Raw genomic sequence first — 27,559 nt, 5'->3', positions numbered from 1 at the left:
AAAAGGAGGAGGGTCCTTTGTTCCTCAGAGCAGGAGGGAAAGTGGAGAATATGGGTATAGGTGGAGATAGGTTTGTAGATTTGTTGGAGGGAATGTAAGAGTGTTCCTTTTTCTTCTGTTTTCTTACATAATTTGAAGCTTGGTCTTTAGCAGTGATGGAGAAAAGGTGGTATTAGAGCTTTGAGAAGAGAAAGTATGAAATAGTTGTGTCAGGCAGGTAAGGTTATAAAGGAAACGTGGTGGATTAGAACAGTGTTGAGTGTTTGAGGTTTATGTTTCTCAATTTAAAGGGCAGTTGGTCAGCCTGGTTGTATGATTTTTCTCTAGCGATGTTCAGGTGCTTGGGTTTAGGCATAACTGAGCTCAACCAGAATTGGAATTTCCAGGTAAGTGTTATAGAGGGAGTAAGAAAGACACTTCACTCCCTGGCCCTGAGGTAGGATTGGGTATAAGAAGGAAAAAAGTCTCCATGAGAGTGAAGAGCCGTGGTTCAGTTAGAACGCTAAAGCCAGATTGCGTAAGTGTAAATCCCTGGCTCTGCCATTTAACTGTGTCACATATATCTCTATGCCTCAGTTTCTTTATCTGTTAATGTTGACAGTAATAATGGTAAGTACCTATACCTCAAAAGATCGAATAGGATTAAATGAATTTAAATATGCAAAGCATTTGAACAGTGCCTGGCATTTAGTTAAGCACGATATAAGGTTAGCTAAGATGCTGCTACCTCTGCTACTTTGAAGGTCTTATCCTTAGAATATACTTAAGACCAGCAGGTGGCAGGACCTGCAGAGAAAAGCTGAAGATCTGTTGATCCTGTGTTTGGAGTTTCCTAGCATATATACCATTTGAAGGTTTGAGATTGGGTCAGATTGGTGGAAGTACAGAGCGTCAGGGTTCTAGTGGGTGATCTTAACCTATTTGTGAAATACCTGGTAGGTGTGTTCTTCTATCTGTATTGTTAGCCCTCCAGGGAAGTTACTAATTTTCTGGAGTAACTAGCTTCATAAATTGGTTAAATAAATGATTTGCTAAAGATTATTTAGTGAAAGTGTCAACATTGAAATTCAGAACTTTTGATCAAAATGAAATAGATTTGTCAATAATTGCCACATTCCTTTGTTAGATGGTAACAATTACTGGTTGATAATTTTTCGTTTTGTCAAAAAATTTTGGAAAAAGCATTTTTATAGCATTTTTTAGGTGCTTTTTCTTTCATAATCAACAAGTAGGGTTTTTCCCCTGCATTGCATGATGCCTTAAATAATTTATTCATATACATTCTTGGGATGTGGTAGAACGCTTGGACAGTCCCCAGGTATATCTTTAGAATTGGTTAATACTGAGTAGTTCCTGCTGTCTTCAGCCCTCCTCTTATCTTTCATGGCAAAGGAGGGAGGGAAGTGGAGAGCTCAGTGATAAGCAAACCAGCCAAAGTATCGTTGTGTAGTTATTCTGAAATTAAGTCTGCTCATTTTTTATAACCATTTAAACAAAACTTTTTTAAAATTCAGATGCTCTGTTAGAATGTTTTATTTCTTACTTAAATTTTACCTTTTTACACTGTAAAGTGTGAAAAAATAAACCTGTACTACCTGATCATTTTCACAGGGCATAATTTGCCTAGAGAAATTTATGACTTTATTTAAACAGCTATTTTGTTTCATTTTTATATTTGAATGACAAAGCACTATACTAAACATGTTTCATGACAAGTTGGGTTCAATTTATCTGAGTTAACAGTTTGAAAGAACTGCAACTAAATTGTCAAGTGGACTATAGATCAAGTCAGAAAAGCTACTTATTAACAGCTCCTGAAAGATTATAAATGCTATTTTGACTTTTCTATATCACTTTAAGAAAAAACAAGTTAGAATTTTTATTTGTATTTATTTTTATATTTTCACATTTACTAGTTATATTAGTTATTGTATCTATTGGGGTACAACAGATTGGTTTTTTTAATTTCAGACCAAAAACTCATTTGATGGAGGTGATGGATATTCTTGGTTTCTTGTTTAGAGTGATGGAAATGTTCTGTATGTTAACTATGGTGAGGAATCTTCAGTGTCATGGTGGTTTTATGGGTGTATGCATTAGTCAAACCTCATCTAACAGGTGCATTAAATATGTGTAGTTTAATAAAATAGTAAAAAAAAAAAAGAAAAAACCAAAGCACGTTTGGCAATGATACATTTTAATTTGCATTCATGAGACAATGGGAGATAAGTTAGTGAGAGTCTTCAGTTTCCCATTTGGCTGCCAATAAGTTCAGAGCCATATCTGATGCTTAATTATAATTTATTAACCCTTATAATTAGCATAATTGCTTCCTAGTACTATGTTTTGTTTTTATTGGTAATAATTTTGTTTTTAGAGCATTTTCTATGCCGGGCACTCTGATAACTTTAATAGGTTCTTTTTTTTTAATTTTGACAACCACTGAGGTTGATATTATCTCGTTTTACAGATGAGGAAATGGAAGCTTGGGGCATCTTGCCCAAATTCATACAGCGAAGTAAGTGTAAGAACTAGGATCTGGATTCCCAGCTATATTGACTTTAAAACCCCTGTGCTTGGAGGCCCTGCCCTCTATTGCCTATCTTTCCATGGGCTGGGTTTTCCACAAAATACTGTTTTGTTATTGAATATGAGTATTTTTTGCCATGTGCCACCACCCTTTTGGACAAATTGCAGCATATAAAGTTTCCTCGATGCAATAGGAGAATATGTTACATTTGCATTATGATCTAAGCCAGTGATGTTCGAAGTGTGATTTGTGGACCATTCGTAAATTCTTTGTTAAGGAAACATGAGACAAGCGCAGAGAAGAAAGTAATCATTTAGAAACATTTATAGAAATTTGATGCCACTGCAACAATTAAATACATGATTTTATATTTTAGAAAAGCATCAGTCAGCAATGGGTTGTGGAGAAAACTGGTTCTTTACATAGATAGAGAATTACTGATCTAAGCTTCTTTAAAATAAAATATGGGAGGAAAAACCCTGAGAACTGGAATTTTCATTTATTATATATTGGATGGAAAATTCAAAAGTGGTGCATCATCCCCAGACTTCTCTTCTGAGATATAATAAGTAATTTTATTTACATTAAAATCACTGAGGAAGTATAACGAAATCTGACCATCTTTTCACACGAAAGAAAATACTACAGCTCACTGCTGATGAAACTTCTATAGAATGTCCTTTCTTAGTTTTCAACTGTTTTCATAAGATTTTGCTTTTGATGTTCTACCTAGTATTATATGTGTCCCATGCTGTATGTACTCTTTTTAATCATATTTAAGAATTTAGAATTTTTTTAGCTAAATAAATAAGAAAATCCAAATTTCTTACCTGACTCAACTTTTTTAGCTGTAAACATGTACAAGAGTTATAAACCCCAGAAACTTAGCTGGTCATTATTGGTTGGGTTTTTTTTTTTAATATATATATACCAAATAAAAAAAGTATGTCTGAAAATATGTCAACTGAGGTAACTTAGTTTCACAATTATATTAATACCCCAATTACAGATAACTCATATTTTCATTGTTAGAAATTACTAGTAAATTGATTTTCAGATTAATCTTCCCTATGCACAAATATTGTATATCTTCAAAACAGATGTGTTATCTCTTATACTGGAAATACTGCTAAGGAAAAAAATGTACCTCTCAGTAAAATTTATACATGTGCTTTACTCTGTCTACCACTAGTACATTCTTAGGTTTATCAATTAGAATTTATAGTTATTTTATACTGTTTTTATACACCTTCAGAAAATCCAGTCAAGTTGATTTTTTTTCCCCCAAGTTTAATTGGTTTTGCAGTTCTTTCTTCTCTTTCAGAAGAAAAATTATAAATGTTTTATAAATGTTTTAGTTTGTGTTCATTCTAACCTTTCTTCCATATTTCACTATGTATTAATATTTATTAGTTATCAAATTTTATAGCTTTAAATATTTTCGTATGTCAGTCTTTTGTATCTGAAGCACATATTGCAGTGTCTTTGTTTATAGTTGTGGTTAAATCTAGTTTAAAAAATTTTTAGAAACCATAGATTAATGATAAAACAGCTTGCAGAATTTTTAATTTATTCCCAGTCTTAACCATTACACTTAAACCACTTTGTATGAATCCAGCTTGAGCTTCACTATTGTAAGTTATGCGCTGTGCAGCATACGAATATATATAAAACGTAGTTCCTGCTCTCAAAGACGTCTACCCAAGTAGAAGAATTACACATCCAACTCTTCTATAAAACAAAATCAATTTTGAAATGGAAGGTAGTTGAGATAATTTTTGATTCACTTATTTAAATTTCACAGTCATCTTGGATTTCGCAGAGTAGTACTTCAAAATACTGCTTTATGTTTGGTTTGCTGCTTTGAGAGTCCAGACCATGAAGATATAACTATAAAGTGGGTTTTTTCCCTCATAAACTTTGTATTAAGCTCCTAGGGTCAAATATCACAGTTTTAAAGAGAAAAGCAGATTAACTGTCTTAAAGGATTTACTTTACTTTATTCTCCACTCCCACCACTCCCAATGGGAAAAGCATCAATAAATCAGGTATATTCTCTCTAGTCAGCATCCAAACATACTGCTTGGCACATGGTGCAGTGAAGTGAATAATTTCATATGTCAAGTGACTCTATATTTAAGGTGATATTCTCTCCAAAGATGGGATTTAGGATTTGTCTGGTTTTGTTTTTATGGATTAAAGAGTTGAGATAGAGAATTGGGAAGTGCGTATTGCTTCTTTTTGGCATAACCTTAACCAGGGAAATTTTGATTTAATAAATTAAGAGATTTTTAGCTTTTTTCAGGCAAACAGGTTTTTATTAATATAGAGTACATTCTCTAGGGTAGTGATTCTTAGCCTTTTTGAAGATTACTTTAAAAAACTATTTTTGAGAATATTATAAAAGTAGGCTATTCCCCAATAAAATGTAAGATGTAAATTTTGCATGTAATTTGAGGTAATGCACAAATCCCTAAAGCCCATTTTTATATGTATACATATATCTATATATGTGTGTATATTTTACATATATAGATATATATCTTACATATATACACATATATATAGCTCTATACCTTTATTGAGATATAATTCACATACTATACAAGTCACCTATTTAAAGTATAATTTAGTGGTTTTCAGTACATTCACAGAGCTGTGTAACCATCCGTATAAACAATTTTTTTATTGAAGTATAGTTGATTTACAATGTTGTGTTAATTTCTTCTGTACAGCAAAGTGATTCAGTTATACCTATGTATACATTCTTTATTTATATTCTTTTCCATTATGGTTTATCATAGGCTGCTGAATATAGTTCTCTGTGCTGTACAGTAGGACCTTGTTGTTTGTCCATTCCATATACAACAGCTTACATCTGCTAACCCCAGCCTCCCACTCCAACTCTCCCCCAATCCCCTCCCCCTTGGCAACCACAAGTCTGTTCTCTATGTCTGTGAGTCTGTTTCTGTTTCATAGATAGGTTCATTTGTGTCATCTTTTAGATTCCACATATAAGTGATATTATATGGTATTTGTCTTTCTCTTTCTGACTTCACTTAGTGTAATAATCTCTAGTTGCATCCATGTTGCTGCAAATGGCATTATTTTGTTCTTTTTTATGGCTGAGTAGAATTCCATTGTATATATACCACATCTTTTTTTTTTTTCTTCTAACTATCTGTATTGTATTTAAAAAAGGTTAACATTTAAAAACAAAGAACCATTATTTTCTTTGAAATCATTAAGCTTCTTGCACATCTTAAGCTTCCTTCTTCTGCCTGCGTTCTTCTGCCAATTTATTCAGAAATTTCTTTAATTTCTGATAATGAGGAAGGCTGCTGCAATGAGTATTCTTTGCAACGTCTTCATTTGTGTAAAAGAGTGAACACAGCTTACAGTAAAACCCTGTTCTAGGTATCACATAGTCTATACCAACAGGAACATTGGGCTGATATGGTCCAATTCTGTACTCATCTGGGATTGTATAGTCCTCCTTGTTTTCATCACTTTGGCCACCTGCGTTTTCACGTATCTTTGTTGGGATCATCAGCATTCTCAGCAGATTCAGCACCTGGTTCTGTATTTTCCTCATTTTTAATTCCATTTTCCAACGCTGCTTCATTTTCTTGGTCAAGTTCCTCGATCTTGTCCACCTTAATTTCAACCAGACCATCATCATTTTTGTCACCAGATTTAAATGCCATGCCCGATTTACGAAGTTTCTGAAGTTCCGAATCTTCCTCATCACCAACCTCATCTAGAGTGACAAAACCTTCCATACTCCCTGGGAAACGACGCTTTTTAAGCTTTTTCTTCGCAGCTGCTGAAGCACTCGCATTTGCATCTTTTTTCACAATTTTGTCTGAAGGTTCCTTTTTCCCATCAGATGCCACATCCCCTAAATTAGCAAGATCTGTCTCATCTCCCACTGAACTGCCACTTTCTAGCAGTGCTGCTGCTTCTTCTTCTTCATCTACAAGTAGCTCATCTTCAGGTTCAAGAAGCATGTTAGGTTCTTGTTCTGCCTGGTCATCCTTTGTATCTTTTTCACCATCTTCTCCTGATTTCTCTTCTTGTTCTTTACCTTCGGTTGTACTTTCAGTCTTTTGGGAACCATCAGTTTTGGATTTCTTATCACTTAGAGATTCTTTGCCATCTGGAGAGTAAGATCTTTTCCGGGACTTATCTTTTTTCAGTAAGTCAATGCCTCTGTTGGGGATCCTGAGTACCAATTTTTTGTATTTTTCAGACAGGTCAACTTTTACACATCTCCCTTGAAACCAAAGGGCCTTTTTCAAACAGTGGTCAACCATTGCCATTGCATCTTCTCTGGTCTCCATCTCAATAAAGGCCTGACTTTTCATCCTCATCAGTATATAATTCTTAATTTTCCCAAAAGGCTCAGCAAGCTTGAGGACAGCACTGTCAGAATAGCCAGAATGAGGTAAATTGCCGAGATGTATCACACATCCAAGCTCTTGTTTTTGATCAAACTTCTGGTCTGGCTTCCCTTCAGGTTTCTTTATTCTTTTCTTTTATACTTCTGGGATAAATGAACTCTCACTGGCTTGCCAAATACTAATGCTGGTGGTTGTATAATAATCCACTGCAGCCTGAGCATCTTCTGTGGTTGCCATTTCAATAAATGCCTCATTAATTTTATTTAGAATCAGATGATTTGAAATAACTCCAAATGGTTCCACCAGCTGTAATAGTTGATATCTCAAGTTTTTCCCTCGCTGGAAATCCATGATGTGAACAACTCGGCTAGTTTCCACTCTGCCCTTTTGCATGTGTCTTGGTCCTTGCAGGTTTCCATTTCCAGCACCCAGATTTCCTCTTGGTCCAACTGCTGGTCCCCCAAGATGAAATGAGGGAGGCGGAGGTCCCAGACTTCCTGGTGCTGGGTTTGTAGATTGCTGCAACATGAATGGATCACCCATTGTGTGTCCTGTATCATTGTCAGGATTCCATTCTGGGAAGATTTCAAGAAGAAGCTGGCATCGACGACTGTGACTTGCTCCATTGATATGTTGACTCCACTCCTTAAGGAGAGGGAGAGGGAAGAGGAGAGGTACCTCTCTCCAAGCGAGCGGGACGCTGAGGCTCCCCACCACACCACATCTTCTTTATCCATTCCTCCTGTCGATGGACATTTAGGTTGTTTCCATGTCTTGGCTATTGTGAATAGTGCTGCTATGAACATACGAACTTTTTGGATTAGAGTTTTGTCTGGATACATGCCCAAGAGTGTGATTGCTGGATCATATGGTAATTCTGTTTTTAGTTTTCAGAGGAACCTCCATACTGTTTTCCATTGTGGCTGCACCAACTTACATTCCTACCAACAGTGAAGGGGAGTTCCCTTTTCTCCACATCCTCTTCAGCATTTGTTACTTGTGGAGTTTTTAATGATGGCCATTCTGACCGGTGTGAGGTGGTACCTCACTGTAATTTTGATACACATTTCTCTAATAACTAGTGATGTTGAGCATCTTTTCATGTGCCTATTGGCCATTTGTACTCCTTCTTTGGAGAAATGTCTATTTAGGTCTTCTGTCCATTTTTTTGATTGGGTTGTTTGTTTTTTTGTTGTCGAGTTCTATGAGCTGTTTGTATATTTTGGAAGTTAAGCCCTGTCAGTCGCATCATTTGCAAATATTTTCTCCCATTCTATAGGTTGTCTTTTCGGGTTTTTTTTATGGTTTTCTGTGCTCTGCAAAAGCTTGTAAGTTTAATTAGGTCCTATTTGTTTATTTTTGTTTTTATTTCTATTGCCTTGGAGACTGACCTAAGAAAACATTGGTCCGATTTATGTCAGAGAATGTTTTGCCTGTGATCTCTTCTAGGAGTTTTATGGTGTCATGTCTTATGTTTAAGTCTTTAAGCCATTTTGAATTTATTTTTGTGTATGTTGAGAGGGTGTGTTCTAACTTCATTGATTTACATGCGGCTGTCCAACTTTCCCAGCACCACTTGCTGAAGAGACTTTTTCACCATTGTGTATTTTTGCCTCCTTTGTTGAAGATTAATTGACTGTAGGTGTGTGGGTCTTATAATTAATTTTAACATTTTTGTCATTTCCCAAATGACAAAAGAAACCCTGTTAAAAGAAACCCTGTTCTCATTAGGAGTTGCTTTCTGTTTCTCCCCAGTTCACTCCCCTTTCCACCCTAACCAAAAGCTCATTACTTTCCATCCCTAAAGACTTGTCTATTCTGGACATTTTATATACATGGAATTATAAAATACATGGTTTCTTTCACTTAGCAGAATGTTTTCAAGGTTCATCCATGTCATGGTATGTAACAGTACTTCATTCCTTTTTATGCTTGAACAATATTTCATTGTTTTTTATTTATCCACACATCAGTTGATAGACATTTGAGTTGTTTCCCCTTCTTGGCCATTATGAATAATGCTTCTTTGAACATTCGTGTACAAGTTTTTGTGTGGACATGTTTTCATTTCTCTTGAGTATGTGTACCATACCCAGGAGTAGAATTGCTGGGTTGTATGGTAATTCTATGTTTAACCTTTTGAGAACTGCCTGACAGTTTTCCAAAGCAGCTGCACCAATTTACATTCCCACTAGCAGTGTACAAGTGTTCCAGTTTCTCCATATCTTTGCCAATACTTATTATTGTCTTTTTTATTATAGCCATCCTAGTGTGTATGAAGTATCTTGTGGTTCTGATTTGCATTTCCCTGATACTTAATGATGTTGAGTATCACTTCATGTACTTTTTGGACATTTGTGTATCTTCTTTGGAGAAATATCTATTCATATTCTTTGCCCATTTCACAGTTATTTGTCCTTTTATTATTGACTTGTAAGAGTTCTTTATATATCTAGTTCAAGTCCCTTATCAGAAATATGGGAGATATATTTTCTTCCATTCTGTCAGTTGTCTTTTCACTTTGTTGATGGTATCTTTTGAAGCAGAGAAAGGTTTTTAATTTTGATGAAGTCCGGTTTATTTTCTCCTTGCTTGTGTTTATATTGCTTATGCTGCTTTTAGTGTTATTTCTGAGAAATCCTAAGAAGACCTAGCTCTAGGCCTTGAGGATTTATTCCTGTATTTTCTTCTAAGAGTTTTATAGTTCTAGCTGTTACATTTAGATCTATGATTCATTTTGAGTTGATTTTTGTATAGGTGTGAGGAAGGAGTCCACTTCATTCTTCTACATATGAATATCCAGTTATCCCAAAGCCATTTGTTGAAAGACTTTTAACCCTCATTTAATTGTATTGGCTAGTTCTTAGATCCTTCTGCAGATCCACAAACCCAGCTCTAGGGAAGGGTGCAAAGTTAAAAGTCAGATAGGACACCAAAAAGGTGGAGAGGCCACATTAATTAATTAATTAATTTATTTATTTATTTTTGCCTACGTTGGGTCTTCATTGCTGCACACGGGCTTTCTCTAGTTGAGGCGATGGGGGCTACTCTTCATTGTGCTGCGCGGGCTTCTCATTGCGGTGGCTTCTCTTGTTGTGGAATACAGGCTCTAGGCGCACAGGCTTCAGTAGTTGTGGCATGTGGGCTCAGTGGTTGTGGCTTGCAGGCTCTAGAGCTCAGGCTCAGTAGTTGTGGTGCACGGGCTTAGTTGCTCTGTGGCATGTGGGATCTTCCCAGACCAGGGATCGAACCTGTGTCTCCTGCATTGGCAGGCGGATTCTTAACCACTGTGCCACCAGTGAAGTCCCCACGTTGATTTTTAAGTTGAGCCTCAGTTAAATCCTTGTTACTACTGCATATTAGTTATCTATTCTATTGCTGTGTAACAAATTACCCCCCAGCTCAGTGGCCTAAAACAAGAAAATTTCTCTAGGTCATGAATTTGAGAGACTTAGGTAGTTCTGGCTCAGGATCTCTCATGAAATCACTCAAGATGTCAGTTGGTACTGCAGTCAAACCAAGGCTTTCTTAGGGATGAAGGATCTGCTTCTAAGGTGGCTCACTCACGTGGCTGTTGGCAGAAAGCCTCGGTTCCTTACCACAGAAACCTCTCCATAAGGTTCCTTGAAATGTCCTCGTGATGTGGCAGCTGGCTTTCCCCAGATCTACTGATCTAAGAGAGAGAGCAAGGAGGAAGCTGAAGTGCTTTTATGACCTAGTCTTGGCCATTACAAATTGTCACTTCTGCCTTACTATTTTCGTTAGAATTGAGTTCCAGAATCCAGCTCACAGGGCTGGAGAATTAGGCAGTGCTTTTTGAAATTAATATCAAAGAATTTGTGGACATATTTTAAACTACCACATATACTCATCAGTTTTATTAAAAGTTTTATTAATTCCAAACAGCTTATGTTCTTTCATACTATATGCCCATTATCGCTTAGTAAAATAAGATGATCTCCAAGTCATTCATTTCTTTTTCTTTTTCCTATGTTGTTGTTGTTACTGTTTTAATGTCCTTGATGTTTCTAATATAACCAGTCAGTGCATTTTAGGATCAAAACAAAGTAGAGGAGTATGTGTATCAGAATGTTATATCAGCAAATATGACAAAGAAATAACATTATTTCTAAATTGAAATAAGTACAGGAATATTTCCTCCTTTATAAATCCCTAAGTCCTCACAGCCATTTTTCCAGTTCCTAGAAAGGAACACATGAATAGTTATCTTTGAAGCTGTCTTTGAATACTTCCATGAACCTGCATACTGGCTGACTGAAGTTTTGATCACTTCTAACTCAAGAAACATTTTAAAGTTAGCCATTAACTCTGAACCCATTTTAATACTTTACTTTGTAACTTTGGTTCCTCCTGCAGACTTTTTTGTAGGTGATGATTTTACATGACTTTGGAATTTGCCTCTAGTGGGACGCTGTGGGAGGATGAACACAGAAGAGCTGGAGTTATTGAGTGACTCCAAATACAGAAACTATGTAGCTGCAATTGATAAAGCACTAAAGAATTTTGAATACTCCAGTGAATGGGCAGATTTGATATCGGCACTTGGAAAACTTAATAAGGTATGTCTATCTTACTCATTTCATAAAATAGAGTAAAAATCAGAAACCTGCGTCTGTATTTGCTGAATTTCTCTCAACCTTGAAGTAAAGAATTTAAAAACATAACTAAACCTCAGAATTACTTTTGACTCTGCTATTTTACTTCATGAGTTGCATGCCTATATAGTCAGACTTTTTTTTTTTTTTTTGAGGCCAAAACCACAACAGTACTTGAAAAATATAGTTATTCCTTTATTACCTATAAACACAAGACTAGGAAGCAAATATGCTAACCATGAAGGTTAATAAGTTTCTGTAAATGAGCATCAGATATGGTTCTGGAGTTCCTAGCAGCAAAATGAAAAACTGCATGTGGAAAGCAGTAACTGCTGTGTCCTTTCCAAATGGTATGTAGCATTAAGAAAACATTTTATGTCCAGGCAGTTCTTAGTTATAGTCAGTACTTTTTACAAAAGTGACAAGCAGTTGCTTAGGCCTTGGAGCTTGGCCTTGAATGATCCTTCTTCACGGGTCTGGTTGTTATCCACTGTTATTGTGGTGGCATCACTGATCAACTTGTAGCTTTAAATTTTGACCCCCTTTTTTTTTTTTTTTAAACTTAGATCACAGTTTTCTCACTTCACACACATAGTTTTTATTTTGGGGGCTTTTGGGGTTTGTTTTTAATATCTGTTATTGAATACAAATGCTACTAAATATTAAGTGGACTAGGGGAGCAGATAGGAAGAGCGAGCTCTTCCGGTAACTATTTTAACATCAAACACTCTAGCATACAATTATTAGGAAAGAAATTTGTCTTAAAATATATACCAAGAACACTAGTTTTCAATCTCATACTATAGATAATTACCCTGATATCTTAAAAAGAAAAGCCTTCATTTCCAATGCCAAGGATTTATCTTAAAATTAGATGCACAAACTTCTGTTTGACATGTTAACTTCTAACATTTATCATTTGAGGTTTGATAAATTCTCAAAACTTTTACAATATCCCCAAGAAATTGCATCCAAAAATATAAGTTTGTTTAAAGGTAGTTAGGTTCTTTCTTGTCCTGAAGGGTCTCTTTCTGAAGACTTGTTAGGAACTACGTGTAAAAGCAATTCATTAAATTGTGGAAATTAATTTGCCTAATTAAGTACATAATTAGTTTTTTATACTTAATCAATATTCATGAAAACAGATTTCACTGTATCCAGATAATATAACATAGGATATACAAGGCATTGGTGAAACTTACCTAAAATCATGGTGAAACAAGGCAAGGGTTATATATATATAAATTTGTTGAAGTTAGTCTAAATATGTTTTAGTATAAAATTTTATTAGTTATTTATATACTAAATTATTATACGTCATTTATACAAGTTTTCTAACTCAAATGCTTTTAGAAAATAGTGCTATATTTTGCTTTTTTAAAAAAGTTTTATTTGGTATCAATAGAATTTCTTTATTGAGGCATTTTGTGTTACACATCATTAAGTTTCCTTCTATAGAAGTACTTCTGGTAATAATTATACTTTTCTTTAAAATATATGTAAATATTGATTCTTTGCTCCTGCATCCAAAATTCAAAGTAATATTCTAGAAATGGAAGGCAGCTAGTTTCAAAAAATAAAAATGTTTTGTAGTTGAAGTCTTATTAGTGTTGTGCCCTTGATTTGCTTTGCATTCGCAGCTCTAATTTTATTTACATTCATTACATCCAATTTAAAACTGGATTGAAGGCTTGTAGTGGGAAGAACATTGAAAATTTTATATCTAAGTGGACCTCAGACCCTCCGCTTTTTTTATGAAATGGAAAATCTAGTGCTTCTCTTCTGTACTGCCTTTGGCAGATCATTCATTTTATATATTTTAACCTCAGTTCTTTATTTTTTAAAATAAAGGACTTCTTTTGTGTTTCATCTAAATTCCAGTTCTAGTCTATTATACTGTATTCATTCTGAGTGTTCATTTTCTAGTATTCTATCAGCATTTTGCCATAATACTCTGAAGAACTGCATTTGTAAGTCTTTTATCACTTAAATAATTAATCTCCTTTGAGTGATTTGTGAGATAGCATCTTCTTCTATAAATTCTGCCTTGACCATCATCTCTAAAGAAATGTAGTGGCTGAATAAATACAGCAACATGTATTTGGCCGAATTGGGAGATTAGTAAAAGCAAATGGGCAATTATAATCTCATGTATGTTCTTGTTAGCACTAGAGTTACTTGCTATAATATGATATACTACAGCAGTGGTTGTTCCTCTTCCAACAAAGTATCTATGTTGAGGTTCGATTTTCTTCATGTATTTCAAACACTGTATCAAAAATAGGTTGAAGGCTGACTGACATTAAAGATTTGCAGACATCTAAAACAGTGCCTTTCTTCTGAACAAATTTGTTTTGGAAAGTATTGTTATTTTTCATAAAAATGTTATTTCTGTTAACACATAATGAGTTTTTTTTTAACAAATTAATAAATATTTTTAAATCCTCAGTTTTCATTTTAAATCCAGTATTGACAGATGTAACTGACAAAAACAAACGTTTTTTGACATCCTCTATAATTTTTTCAGAGTGTAAAGAAGTCCTATGAGGATTTTTGGTAATACTATGCTAGAAAATGGAAATAAAATGAAATGTAATATTTTTTCTCAACTGAATTAAAATGTTTTCTTCAAGGTTTTACAAAATAATGCAAAGTACCAAGTGGTACCCAAAAAACTGACCATAGGCAAACGCCTAGCTCAATGTCTACATCCAGCATTACCAGGTGGAGTTCATCGGAAGGCACTTGAAACATATGAAATTATCTTCAAAATCATTGGACCTAAGCGACTTGCCAAAGATCTTTTTTTATATAGGTGAGAATAATTTTACTATCTATTTGCATGTAAGTAAAAAGTATTTTTAGCTATTATGCTTTTTGCAGTAAAAGGTAAAAAATTGAAAAGTCCTTAATGATGAAAGTTTTCAGACGTCAATCTTAAATATTTTGATAAATAAGTACTTCAGAAAAATTTACAGTATTTCTTTCTTTTTCTTTTTTTTAAGATTTATATATTTATTTATTTTGGCTGTGCCAGGCCTTAGTAGCAGCATGCGGGATCTTCGTTGCAGCATTCAGGATCTTTTAGTTGCAGCACACATACTCTTTTTTTTTTTTTTTTTTTTTTTAACACTAATTTCAAAGTGTCCCTTCCATCATTCTTTTTTTTTTTTTTTTTAATTAATTAATTAATTTTTTTTTTTTTTTTTGGCTGTGTTGGGTCTTCGTTTCTGTGCGAGGGCTTTCTCTAGTTGTGGCAAGCGGGGGCCACTCTTCATCACGGTGCGCGGGCCTCTCACTATCGCGGCCTCTCTTGTTGCGGAGCACAGGCTCCAGATGCGCAGGCTCAGTAATTGTGGCTCACGGGCCCAGTTGCTCCGCGGCATGTGGGATCTTCCCAGACCAGGGCTCGAACCCGTGTGCCTTGCATTGGCAGGCAGATTCTCAACCACTGCGCCACCAGGGAAGCCCCAGCACACATACTCTTAGTTGTGGCATGCGGACTTCTTAGTAGTGGCGTGCGGACTCTTAGTTGCAGCATGCATGTGGGATCTAGTTCCCTGACCAGGGATCGAACCCGGGCGCCCTGCATTGGGAACGTGGAATCTTACCCACTGGACTACCAGGGAAGTCCCCAGTGTTTGTTAATATAAGAATTTTTTCCTTCTCAGATGTCATTTTTGAAAAGTTTTTTTTTTCAAAATTGTTGAGACTACAGTACATTCTATGTTTTTAAGCTAGAGAACTACCCTGAGAAAAAATAGATACCTTGATCTCGTAACACCTTTCAACATAGTTGACCATTCTCTACTTAAAATAGTCTTTTTCTCTTGCCTTCTGTGATACTGCATTCTCCAGTTTTGTTACTTTCTCAATCTCCTTTGCCAGCCTTTTCTCCTTTCCCTAAACTCTACATGTGGAGTTCCTTAAGGCTTGCTTAGTCCTGTACCTAATGTTTTCATTTTATATTCTCTCCTTGGGCATGCTTATCCAAGCCATGATTTATCTTTTATGTGCAGACTCCCAACTTGGTGTCACTAGTGCTGACTTCTGCTTTAAACTCCTGGCTTATTCACCACCTCAGTGTGGATCTTTAAAGGCAACTGAAGCTCAACCTGCTCCAAACTAACCTCACCTTCTCCCATAAACCTGGCCATCTGCAGTGCACTGAAGCTCAGTAAATGGCACCACCATCCATCCATTTACACCTGAAATCTGACTTACACTTGACATCTTGTTTTCTTTGCCCATATTCTCCTTCCTCTCATGAACATTCTGTCGCTAAGGGTTCTATCTCATGGTGGTTAAGAGCAGAGGCAGTGGAGTCAGACAATTCATATTTACAGCTAACTGGCTCTGTGATCTTGAGCCATTTTCTTCACCTCTGTCTGTATTCTCATCTGCAAAAGTGGGAATGAGATGATCAATTTCATAGTATTGTTAACAGAATTAAGAGAGTTAATATATGTAAAGTGCTTAGAACAATGTACAGCATGTAATAAGTACTCAGTAACTGTTAGCTACTGTTCCGTGTTCCAAATACATCTACCTCTCTCTACCCTTGCTGGTAGCCTCCACGCTAAGTAAGCACCATCTCTAGCGGGGTCCTTGTTACTGGCCTCCGAATAGTCATACAACATCTGTTCTTATTCTCTTACACCCTTTGCTCCACATAGTATCAGAGTAAACTTCTTAACACATTGAATAGATAATGTCATTCCTCTGTTAAAAACCTCCACTGACTGCCTCCTGTCACTTAAAAATAGAATTCAAAGCCCTTACGATGGCTTTTAAGGCTTTATATACTTCGGCCCAGTCTGTGTCAGTGACCTCTTAACTCCTACCACTTTCTACCCAGTTTGCTCCATTCTGACAACATAGGTCTGTTTGCTTATTCTTCCTCATTTTCTTTGTTTTCCTCACCCTGTAATGCTTTAATCCAGGTCTCTGATCAAATACCAGCTCCTCAGAGAAGTCTTGCCTACTTACTTCTACATCTTTGTCATTAGTACTCTGCAGTTTTACTGCGATGTATTTACAGGTAGATATCTTTTTCTTTATCCTGGTTGGGATTCATTGGGATTTTAAAATCTGTAAATCAATACCTTTCATCAATTCCGGAGTCTCTTTAAATTGACTTTACTCCATGTATTCTCTCTTCCTTTTTTGGAACTATGATAAAACATATGTTAGAACTTTTCATTCTGGCTTCCCCATATCTTATCCTCTCTTCCATTTTAGTTTGATGTAGTCACACTTGTTTATTTTTGCTTTTGTTGCCTTTGCTTTAGGTTTCTTATCCAAAAAAATCATTGCCAAGGCCAGTGTCAGGGAGCTTTTCTCTATGTTTTCCTCTATGTTTCCTCTATATTTTATGGTTTCAGGCCTTATATTTAAGTCTTTAATCCATTTGGAGTTAACTTTTGTAAGTGGTGTAAGATAGGGGTCTAATTTCATTCTTTTGCATGTGCATATCCAGTTTTCCTCTATCATTCGTGACATTGGTGATGCAGACATCCTTTTTTACTTTGGTTAGTCTTGTCATGAGTTTATCAATTTTGTTAGCCTTTTTAAAAACAAACTTTTAACTTCATTGATCTACTTTACTGTGTATGTGTTTTCTCTTTCTTTAAATTCTGCATGGATGTTTTAAAAATAGAACCTAAAGTCAGTAATAGGTATTTTTAATACTAATAATAAACACTATATTCCAAGGAACAGTACTTTTTAATAAAAAGCTGAAAATTGCTCAGTTACATGTAATAACTGATAGATTCCTTTCTTAAGGCAAGACTTTTCTTATGTAACTCATGCCTGCTATTTTTTAAACAAATAACAGAAAGTTTAAGAAACAGCTATTTTACAAAGTTGCAGTATATCTAATTTTATTAGCAATATGCTATATAAGAATAATAAATTAATTCTAGAATACCGTGTCTAAATATGGCAGACACTCTTACATACACATACCTTATGGAGTAAAATTGTTATTCTGTATTTTTTAGAGGTATAGCTAATTTAAAAACTGAAGTTTATATTAATGTTGGACTTTTTATTTTTTATTAAGTAAGTTAATCTCAAGGTTTATGCTTTAACATAATTAAATACAAATACTTTTAAAGTTCTATAACCTATTATATGGTAAAATATCATATTGTGTCTTCAAACTTATTTTTTTTAATATGATACAGTACACAGAGGTGTTACTAAGAAGGCTAGACATGTAGTTTGAGCAGCATAAAATATTAAATGGGTATGTAAAGTAAACTTTTGATAGTACAAACCCAGACTTCAGGCTAGAGAGATTTTAGAGCAGTTAGTATTCAGGTGGCAGTTGAAGCCAAGAGAATGATTGAGATCACCCAGTACATTGTGAATAATAAGGAGGGAAGAGGAATGAGACCATTCTGTGAATACTTAGGAGTCACATTATTTAAAGAGCAGGTGGAGGAAAGTAGTCATTGAAAAGGAACTAGAAGAATCAGAGATAGAAAATGTACCAGGAGACAGAGCTCACCTGAAGCCAAAAGGGGAAAGAATTTCAAGAGAAAGTTGTGGTGAATAGTATCAAATATTACCGGCAAATGAAACAGTAGGGACTGAAAATAGACCATCAAATCTGGCAATTAGTAGACATTGGTGACAGTATGGAGAACAGCTTCAGTAGAGCAGGTAGAAGTGTCGTGATTGAAGATCAGATGGGAGGTGATAAATTGGGAGAAGTGCTTTTTTTTTCCCCCCAAAAGTTGAAGTAGGAAGGCAGCTTCAAGCCAGGAGGTAGTTAAGATAAAGGTTTGGGGATTTTGTTGTTGTAATTTGTTCTCTTTTTAGAGTCATAGGAAAGATTTAAGCACAATTGTCAGTGGAGGAAGAAAGAAATTACAGGAAAGAAAAAGGATGGTAGACAAAGCAGGGCCCTGGCAAAGGCAGACATTGGGCCCTGGAGCGAGGTAGCTTTGAAGAGGTTACTACTGTAGCTTTAAGTCACACTGTACCTAAAATTGAAGGCAGGAAAGTGGCAAGTTGAGGGAATTCCCACTAGATGACCTCTGTTTTCTGTATAAAGTAGGAGCAAGACAGATTCTTAATTCATTTGTTAAGCACTTTGCAAGTGCAGGACTTGGTGTTAAGGATTTAGGATACAGAAGTAAAAAGAGAGTCATGGTCTCTTGCTTTCTGATATTACAGAATTATCTATTAGAATTACTCTTTTTTTCCCCCAGTTTTATTGATAAATAATTGACATTCCTCACTGTATAAGTTTAAGGTGTACAGCATGATGGTTTGATTTACATATACTATGAAATGATTACCACAATAGGTTCAGAAAACATCATCTTTTCATATAGATACAATAAAAAGAAAAGAAAGAAGAAAAGAATGAAGGAAAAAAATTTTCTCCTTATGATGAGCACTCTTGAGATTTACTCTGCTACAACTTTCCTATATATCATATAGCAGTGTTAACTGTAGTCATCATGTTTTACATTACATTCTTAGTACTCAGTTATCTTATAACTGGAAGTTGGTAGCTTTTGACCACCTTCTTCTAATTCCCCCTCCCTCTACCATTGCCTCTTGTAACCACAAATTTGATCTCTTTTTCTATGAGTTTGGGTGTTTTTTTGTTTTGGTTTGGTTTGGTTTGGTTTAAGATTCTACCTATAAGTGAGATCATATGGTATGTCTTTTTCTGTCTGACTTATCTCAGTATAATACCTTAAAGATCCATCCATGTGGTTGCAAATGGTAGGATTTCCTCATTTTTATGGCTGAATAATATTCCTGTGTGTGTGTGTGTGTGTGTGTGTGTATACACATACACACAACTTCTTTATTCATCCATCAGTGGACACCTAGGTTGTTTCCATGTCTTGGCTATTGTAAATAATGCTGCTATGAACATGGGGATTCTTTTTGAGTTAGTGTTTTTTTACCTTTGAATATATTCCCAGAAGTGGAATTTTTAACTTTTTGAGGAATCTCCATACTGTTTTCTATAGTGACTGTACCAATTTGCAGCCCCTCCAGCAGTGCACAGGGGTTCCCTTGTCTCCACATCCACACCAGCATTTGTTATATCTTGTCTTTTTGATGATGGCCCTTCTGTCAGGCATGAGATGTTATCTCACTGTGGTTTTAATATGCATTTCCCTGTTGACTAGTGATGTTGAGCATCTTTTCATGTACCTGTTGACCATTCTTGTGTCTTCTTTGGAGAGAAGTCTATTCAGGTCCTTTGCCCATTTTGTAAATAGGTTATTTGTTTGTTTGCTATTGAGTTGTACAAGTTCTTTATGTGTTTTAGATATTAACCCCTTATCAGATATATGATTTGCAAACATTTTTTCCCATTCTGTAGGTTGTCTCTTTACTTTGTTGATGTTTCCTTTTGCTGCTGCAAGGAATAGCATTACTTTTTTTTTTTTTTTTTGCTGCACCGTGTGGCATGCGAGATCTTAGTTCCCCAACCAGGGATCGGACCCTTGCTCCCTGCAGTGGAAGCGCAGAGTCTTAACCACTGGACCGCCAGGGAAGTCCCTAGCATTACTTATTATTATCACAGCAATAGAATTACTTACTGTTGGTAAGAACAGAATTACTTATTAGAATAAGTGTTAGGCTCTATGGGAACATCAAATAGGGAGCCTAACCTAGTCTAATTAGGAGACAGTCTCCTCAAGGAAACAGCTTAGGCTGAGTCCTGAAAGTCTAGGAATCATCCAGACAACAAGGAGGTTGTAAGTAAGGGAGCAGGAATTGTATCTTTCAGAGCAGCATGTGCGAAGGCCTGCTCGCTAACGAGGGTGTGGAAAGTTCTAAAATGAACTTGAGAGGAATTGTTCAGCATAGCTGGAGCAGAGGTTGCAGGAGTGATATTGGTGAGCATGCATGGTCTGTACAGAGGTATGTCATAGCGAGATGTTAAAGCCACATTAAGCATTTAGACTGTATCTTAAAGGCAGCAGGAACCCAGTGAAAGGGCTATCCTGAAGCAGTACTTGGTAAGACATGGTGATTGAGATATGATGATTGGTAAGAGATGATGACTGAGATATCTTGGTGGTCTCTTCTAAGGAACTATCTGATGGAGATGGAGAGAATTTATTATATTCAAAAAATATGTAGGAGAATGGCTTGGAGAGAAAACTTGATAATTGATTCCGATTTAAAGTAGATTTTTTTAAAAGGGTCAAGGGTCACTCCAAGATGTATAGCTTTTGGTCAACCAGATGGATGCTGATGCCGTATTTTGAAATGGAAATTACAGGGGAAGGATCAGGATTTTGGGTGGGGGGAGAGAGGGAACTCTGTTTACGAATCGTGAAATTTGAAGACCTTTGTGAAACAGCTAGGTGGCCACTGGGTTTATGAGTATGAAGCTCAGGTGAGAGACCTGGGTTGGTTACATAGATACAGAAGGCATCACTATACAGGATACCATTTTAAGCTGAGCAGTATAACATTATTTCATTTAAAAAAGATTTATACACACATGTTGGTACATATGAATTAATATTTTGTAGTTATTTTATCCCCCACTTTTGTTTTTATTTTTTAAAACAGTTCTGGACTATTTCCTCTTCTTGCAAATGCTGCCATGTCGGTGAAACCAACATTGCTAAGTTTGTATGAGATATATTATCTGCCTTTGGGTAAAACACTGAAGCCTGGTCTACAAGGATTGCTAACTGGTATTCTTCCTGGCTTAGAGGAAGGATCAGAGTACTATGAGAGGTAAGAGAGTACTGTTACTGCTGCAGCTAAGTAATCAAAGTCATGGATTTGTCAGCAAGCATCCTTAAATCAGTTATATTAACATCACAAAAACTAATTATTCTTGACACTTCAGTATATCACCTGAAGATTTTTATAGCAAAATAATTATTGTAGTGTGTCTAGTTTGTATATCACACTGAAAATTTAGCTGAGTAATAAGAGCACAGACTTGGAAGGTAGATGGACTAGGTTCAAATCCTAGTTTGACAGACACTGTGTGAGCTTAGGAAAGCTTTTTCTACATTTCTGAACTTTACTGAGTTTTCTCATGTATAAAAAAGCATAACCTATTTCATTGTGTTACTATAATATTTCAATATCACTTAGTCTAGTGCCTAGCACATAAAAATCACTCAAAAATTTGTGACCCATAATTTAAAATAATAGTACAATAGATAGGACATTTAAATTAATAAAAAGAATGGGAAATTGGGCCATGTACCATCAATTTTTAAATTGTTAATGGTGGAAAATAGCCTAGCACCAACCTATTGACATGATACTCTTGATATTTTAACTCTTCAAAGAAAATGATTTGATCTGTTTTGGAGCCTGTTATTTCTTTGGAAGTTAATAGTGGTAGACAATGCAGGGTAACATTAAGTATCTTTAATATCTCTGTTACTGATATTCTTACCAAAAAGGAAATTATGAATTAAGGTGGCAGAAAAAGAAAATGCCAAACTTTCTTTACGAGTACACGTAATGATTTAAATTTAAATAATTTATTCCAGTGCATTGACAAGCTACTCTATTTTATTGTATTTCATCTGCTCCCATAATGCTGTAAGAATCTAATCCTGAAAATATTGGATTACTCTTATAAGCTACTTTGAGAAAAAATACTTTTGTCCTCAAAACTTATCATTTACTTTTATTAACTTTTTTACTTACTTGCTTACAGTTTTAGAAACACAATGTGAGATTATTTTGTTAAGTTTATGAATCAGTCTTGTTTTAAATTGTTTTATTAATTCTCCTAAGGGAAGCATACAATGAATACCATTTTATAAATCTGCTAGTTATAATTAAAAATTTAACGTAGCAATTGAATAATCTTTATGACTGTGGTATCTCTATGATTTAATCTTGTTATGTGCCTTAGTCCTTTGGGCTGTTGTAACAAAATACCACAGACTGGGTAGAAATTTATTTTCAGAAATTTAGAAATATTCAGAAATGCAAAAATTCAGAAATTTATTTCTCACAGTTCTTGAGGCTGGGAGTCCAAAATCAAGGTGCCAACATGGCCATGCTCTGGTGAGAGCCTTCTGCCTGGTTCATAGCTGGAACCTTTTCCCTATATCCTCATCTACTGGAAGGGACTTTGGAGCTCTGTTGGTATTTCTTTCATAAGAACACTAATCTCATTCATGAGAGCTCCACCCTCATGACTTAAGCACCTCCCAAAGGCTCCACATTCTAATACCATCACTTTGGGGGATCAGGGTTTTAATGTATAAATTTTCAGAGGACATAAACATTCAGACCATAGCAATATGTTTTGCCAGTTATTTCACACAAGTTCTATAAAGTGATATGAAAACGTGTTCTTTTAATGCGTAGGTAAATTGAGGGATTAGAAGGGATTACAGTGTTAGTATTAAATCACATAGTAAGTTAACAGTAGAACTCGCCATCAGATTCTCTTGATTCTGAATTTGCTATATAGCAATGTAATAATTTTTGTGTATTGCATTATCTTATGTTTAAAACAAATATAATTATTCTTTAAATGCAGTTCTTAATAAAGCAATAATGCATCTCTGATTTTGTCATAGGATAATTCATTGAAATAGTGAATTACATAATGTGATTTCAAAGACAAGGAAATATTTAGAAATAGCCTTTAAAATTTTGTAGAAAATCAACAGAAGATATGTTCTGCTATAGGATTATTATTAACTATAATGTATGTGGGTTTAACAACCCACTGAGGCAGATGAGACTTGTGGTGGTGTTTTTGTTATCTTCATTTTACGGATGAGGAAACTGAACTGAAGAAAGACTAAGGGATTTCCCCAGATTACACAGCTAGTAAATGGGAGAGCCAGGACTTACACCCAGTTCTCTGACTCTGACGTGTATGCTTCTTCCCATCTATGGAACATATGACCACGGCAGGGATGCTTTCATACATTCTGGGAGAGGATAATGATTTGTGTTTAACATCGTGAAACTAAATATTTCCCTTTTTCAACCACTTTATTTTGTACCTCAGAACAAACACATTATTGGAAAAGGTTGCTACTGCAGTGGACCAGTCGGCATTCTACAGTGCCCTCTGGGGTAGTCTTCTTACCAGTCCTGCTGTGCGTTTACCTGGAATCACATATGTTCTCGCCCATTTGAACAGGAAGCTTTCCATGGAAGATCAGCTTTATATAATTGGCAGTGATATTGAGCTAATGGTAGGTATACGTGTGGTTGCTCATTTAACTCATACTTCTTTATAGCCAGACACAAAATTCCAGATACTGAGAATCGTGCCACGAATGAAGTTCCTGTTTTCATGGAGCTTACATTTAGACCAAAATAGTCGCTAATTATTATTAAAGACCAAAATAGTCGCTAATTATTTTTTTGAAAACCTACAAATTTTTTTTTTCATGGAAAAGGAATTGTTATTTATATGTTATCTTTATTATCTGTTATTCAAGCAAATAAATGGTCTTTATTACCATCTTGCTAACTGACTAGACCATTGTTAACATAGCCACATTCATTATATTATCCCGAAGTGTACCTTCTGTTGGATCATAGATTTCTTTATAGGAAAGACAGATTTTAGACAAAGTGATAGCCAGATTCTGTATGGGATTTATGCAAAATGATGTATTACTAAAGCAGATAGTGAAAGATAGTTGAAAAAAATCACATTGATTGTTTGCTTATACTTTTTAATTTCAAGATTAAGAACAGAAGGAAACCTTTTATCTCTGTAGAGTGGTGTACTCTTAAAATGAGCAAGGAGTGAAAAACAAAGAATCCCTTAAGGGTCATTTTGAAATGTTTAAAGAAAAAGGTTGTGATTAATCATCCTTTACTTTTTCCCCATATGATTATGAAATGACAGATTTTTATGCAGATTTTTGGTTATATGTATTAAAGTGTAATTAACATACACTGAAATTAACTCATGTGTACAGTTGTATGAATTTGACAAATATATAGTCATTTGTCAAATTCATACATACTATAGTATACTATACATACTATATACATATATACATACTATAAAATCAAGATAGAGAACATTTACATCACCCCAAAAAGTTCTTTTTTGTCCCTTCGTAGTCACTGTCATTCCCCTACACTCCCAAGCCCTTGTAAACACTGGTCTATTTTCTATTCCTGTAGATTGTGCTTTTTACAGAATGTTACATAATAGAATCATGCAGTGTTAGCTGTTGTCTGGTTTCTTTTACTTTGTACAACATGTTTGAGAATCATCCATGTTTTTGCATGTATCAATAGTTCTTTTATATTGCTATGTAGTATTGTATGAATATACCATAGTTTGTTTATTCATTCACTGATTAATGAACATTTGAGTTCTTTCCAGTTTGGGGCAGTTATGAATAAAACTAATATAAACATTTGCATACAGTTATTTATATAGACATATGTTCTTTTTTTTCCATTTACAGCTATTTCTCTTTTTTTTCATATTTATTTATTTATTTATTTATTTGGCTGCGTTGGGTCTTGGTTGTGGCACACGCAATCTTTTGTTGCGGCGCACGGGCCTCTCTCCAGCTGTGGCACTCAGGCTCTAGAGCGCACGGGCTCAGTAGTTGCAGGGTGTGGGCTCTCTAGTTGTGGTGCACGGGCTCCAGAGCATGTGGGCTCAGTAGTTGAGGCACGCAGCCTCTCTAGGTGTGGCTCACAGGCTCTAGAGGCTGCAGGCTTAGTTGCCCTGCGGCACGTGGGATCTTAGTTCCCTGACCAGGGATCGAACCCGCGTCCCCTGCATTGGAAGGCAGATTCTTAACCACTGGACCACCAGGGAAGTCCCTCTTTTTTTTAAATTTTTATTTTATATTGGAATATAGTTGATTTATAATGTTAGTCTCAAGTGCACAGCAACATGATTCAGTTATACATATGCATATATCTATTCTTTTTCAAATTCTTTTCCCATTTAGATTATTACAGAATATTGAGTAGAGTTCCCTGTGCTGTACAGTAGGTCTTTGTTGGTTATCTGTTTTAAATACAGTAGTGTGTATATGTTACTCCCAACCTCCTAATTTATCCCTTCCCCCCATCTTCCCCCTTTGGTAACCATAAGTTTGTTTTCTAAGTCTGTGAGTCTGTTTCTGTTTTGTAAATAAGTTCATTTGTATCATTTTTTTTAAGATTCCTTATATAAGTGATATCGTATGATACTTGTCTTTCTCTGTCTTACTTCACTTAGTATGATAATATCTAGGTCCATCTATGTTGCTGCAAATGGCATTATTTCATTCTTTTTAATGACTGAGTAATATTCCATTGTATATATGTACCACATCTTCTTTATCCAGACATATATTCTTATTTCTTGGGAAAATACCTAGGAATGGGATTCCTGCTTTATAAGGTAAATATATGTTTAACTTTTTTTATAACAGCTTTATTGAGATATAATTCACATACAATGAAATTTATCCTTTTGAATTGTACAGTTCAGTGGTTTTTAGTATATTCACAAAGTTGTACAACTATCACCACTAATTTGAGAACATTTTCGTCACCCCAGAAAGAAACCCCATCTGTACCCATTAATCACATCACATTTTCCCCTCACTCCTGTCCCTAGCAACTACTGTCTATTTTCTGTTTCTATAGATTTGCCTATTCTGGACATTTCATATAAATGAAATATATAATATGTAGTCTTTTTTTTTTTTTATTTATGGCTGTGTTGGGTCTTCATTTCTGTGCGAGGGCTTTCTCCAGTTGCGGCAAGCGGGGGCCACTCTTCATCGCGATGCGCGGGCCTCTCACTGTCACGGCCTCTCCCGTTGCAGAGCACAAGCTCCAGATGTGCAGGCTCAGTAGTTGTGGCTCACGGGCCTAGCCGCTCCGCGGCATGTGGGATCTTCCCAGACCAGGGCTCGAACCCATGTCCCCTGCATTGGCAGGCGGATTCTTAACCACTGCGCCACCAGGGAAGCCCAATACATAGTCTTTTATGAATAGCTTCTTTCACTTACCATAATATTTTCAAGATTTGTTCATATTGAAGCATGTACTTCATTCCTTTTAATGGCTGATTAATATTCTATTGTGTGGATATAACACATTTTATCCATCGTTCAGTTGATTACAGTTTGGGTTACTTCTACTTTTTGGCTATTAAGGAATAATTCTTTATGAACATTCATGTATAAGTTTTTGTGTAGACATAAGTTTTTGTATCTTCTAGGTATACACCTAACAGTGGGATTACTGGGTCATATGGTAACTATGTTTAACTTTTTGAGGAACTGGCAAACTGTTTTCCAAAGTGACTGTACCGATGTACATTCCAATTAGCAATATACGAGAGTTCCCTTTTCTCTACATCCATTTCAATACTTGTTATTGTCTGTCTTTTTTATTACAGCCATCCTAATGGGTGTGAAGTGTTATTGTGGTTTTGATTTGCATTTCCCTGATGACTAATGATGTTGGACATATTTGTGGTTATTGGCCGTCTTTAAATCTTTGGAGAAATGTCTGTTCAAATTCTTTGCCCGTTATTTAAATTGGTTTATTTCTCTTTTTGTTGTTATGTTGTAGGAGTTCTCTACACATTTTGGGTATTAAATTCTTATCGTATATATGATTTAAAAATATTTTCTCCCATTCTCTCAGTTGTCTTCTCACTTTCTTGATAGTGTCCTTTGAAGCACAAAAATTTTAATTTTGATCAAATCCAATTTATCTGTTTTCTTTTTTGTCATTTGTGCTTTTGGTGTTAGATATTATCTAAGAAATTGTGTCTAATCTAAGCTCAAACAGATTTACTTCTATATTTTCTCCTAATATATGTTTTAAGGTTATAAGAAACTACCAAACTATTTTCCAAATGTATTGTTACATTTCCTTTTAATGACTTAATGGAAGTTTTAAAGAAGTCATTTTTTTAAATTTCTTTAAAAAAACAAGTGCCATAATTGGAAAACTGTTTATAATACATCACAGTCAAAGGATTAACCTCCTTATTATTCAAAGAGCTACATAAATAAATAAGTAAATAT

At 35.3% G+C, this 27,559-nt stretch overlaps 2 protein-coding genes across 9 annotated transcripts in view; one reads left to right on the top strand and one right to left on the bottom strand.

Moving 5' to 3' along the window:
- Nucleotides 1-27,559, top strand: part of DOP1A (DOP1 leucine zipper like protein A) — a 111,777-nt gene that overhangs the window by 15,834 nt on the left and 68,384 nt on the right. For all 8 annotated transcript variants that reach the window (XM_036870985.1, XM_036870986.1, XM_036870984.1 and 5 more), the window contains exons 2-5: nucleotides 11,311-11,513; nucleotides 14,183-14,364; nucleotides 21,117-21,287; nucleotides 23,551-23,740. In XM_036870985.1, the coding sequence (XP_036726880.1) occupies nucleotides 11,376-11,513; nucleotides 14,183-14,364; nucleotides 21,117-21,287; nucleotides 23,551-23,740 (681 nt within the window). In that variant the 5' untranslated portion in view covers nucleotides 11,311-11,375. The remainder of the gene's footprint in view (nucleotides 1-11,310; nucleotides 11,514-14,182; nucleotides 14,365-21,116; nucleotides 21,288-23,550; nucleotides 23,741-27,559) is intronic.
- On the bottom strand, nucleotides 5,725-7,623 carry LOC118904892 (matrin-3-like). Its single transcript, XM_036870991.1, is given in 5 exon segments — nucleotides 5,725-6,060; nucleotides 6,062-6,186; nucleotides 6,286-7,068; nucleotides 7,071-7,122; nucleotides 7,124-7,623. Coding segments are annotated over 5 exon segments (1,581 nt in total). The 5' UTR covers nucleotides 7,477-7,623; the 3' UTR covers nucleotides 5,725-5,792.

This window comes from Balaenoptera musculus, chromosome 12 (assembly GCF_009873245.2).
Source record: "Balaenoptera musculus isolate JJ_BM4_2016_0621 chromosome 12, mBalMus1.pri.v3, whole genome shotgun sequence".
In the NCBI taxonomy this organism is placed as follows: Eukaryota; Metazoa; Chordata; class Mammalia; order Artiodactyla; family Balaenopteridae; genus Balaenoptera; species Balaenoptera musculus.
The sequence above is the reverse complement of the archived record's forward strand: the minus strand, read 5'-3'. Positions and strand labels throughout refer to the sequence as shown.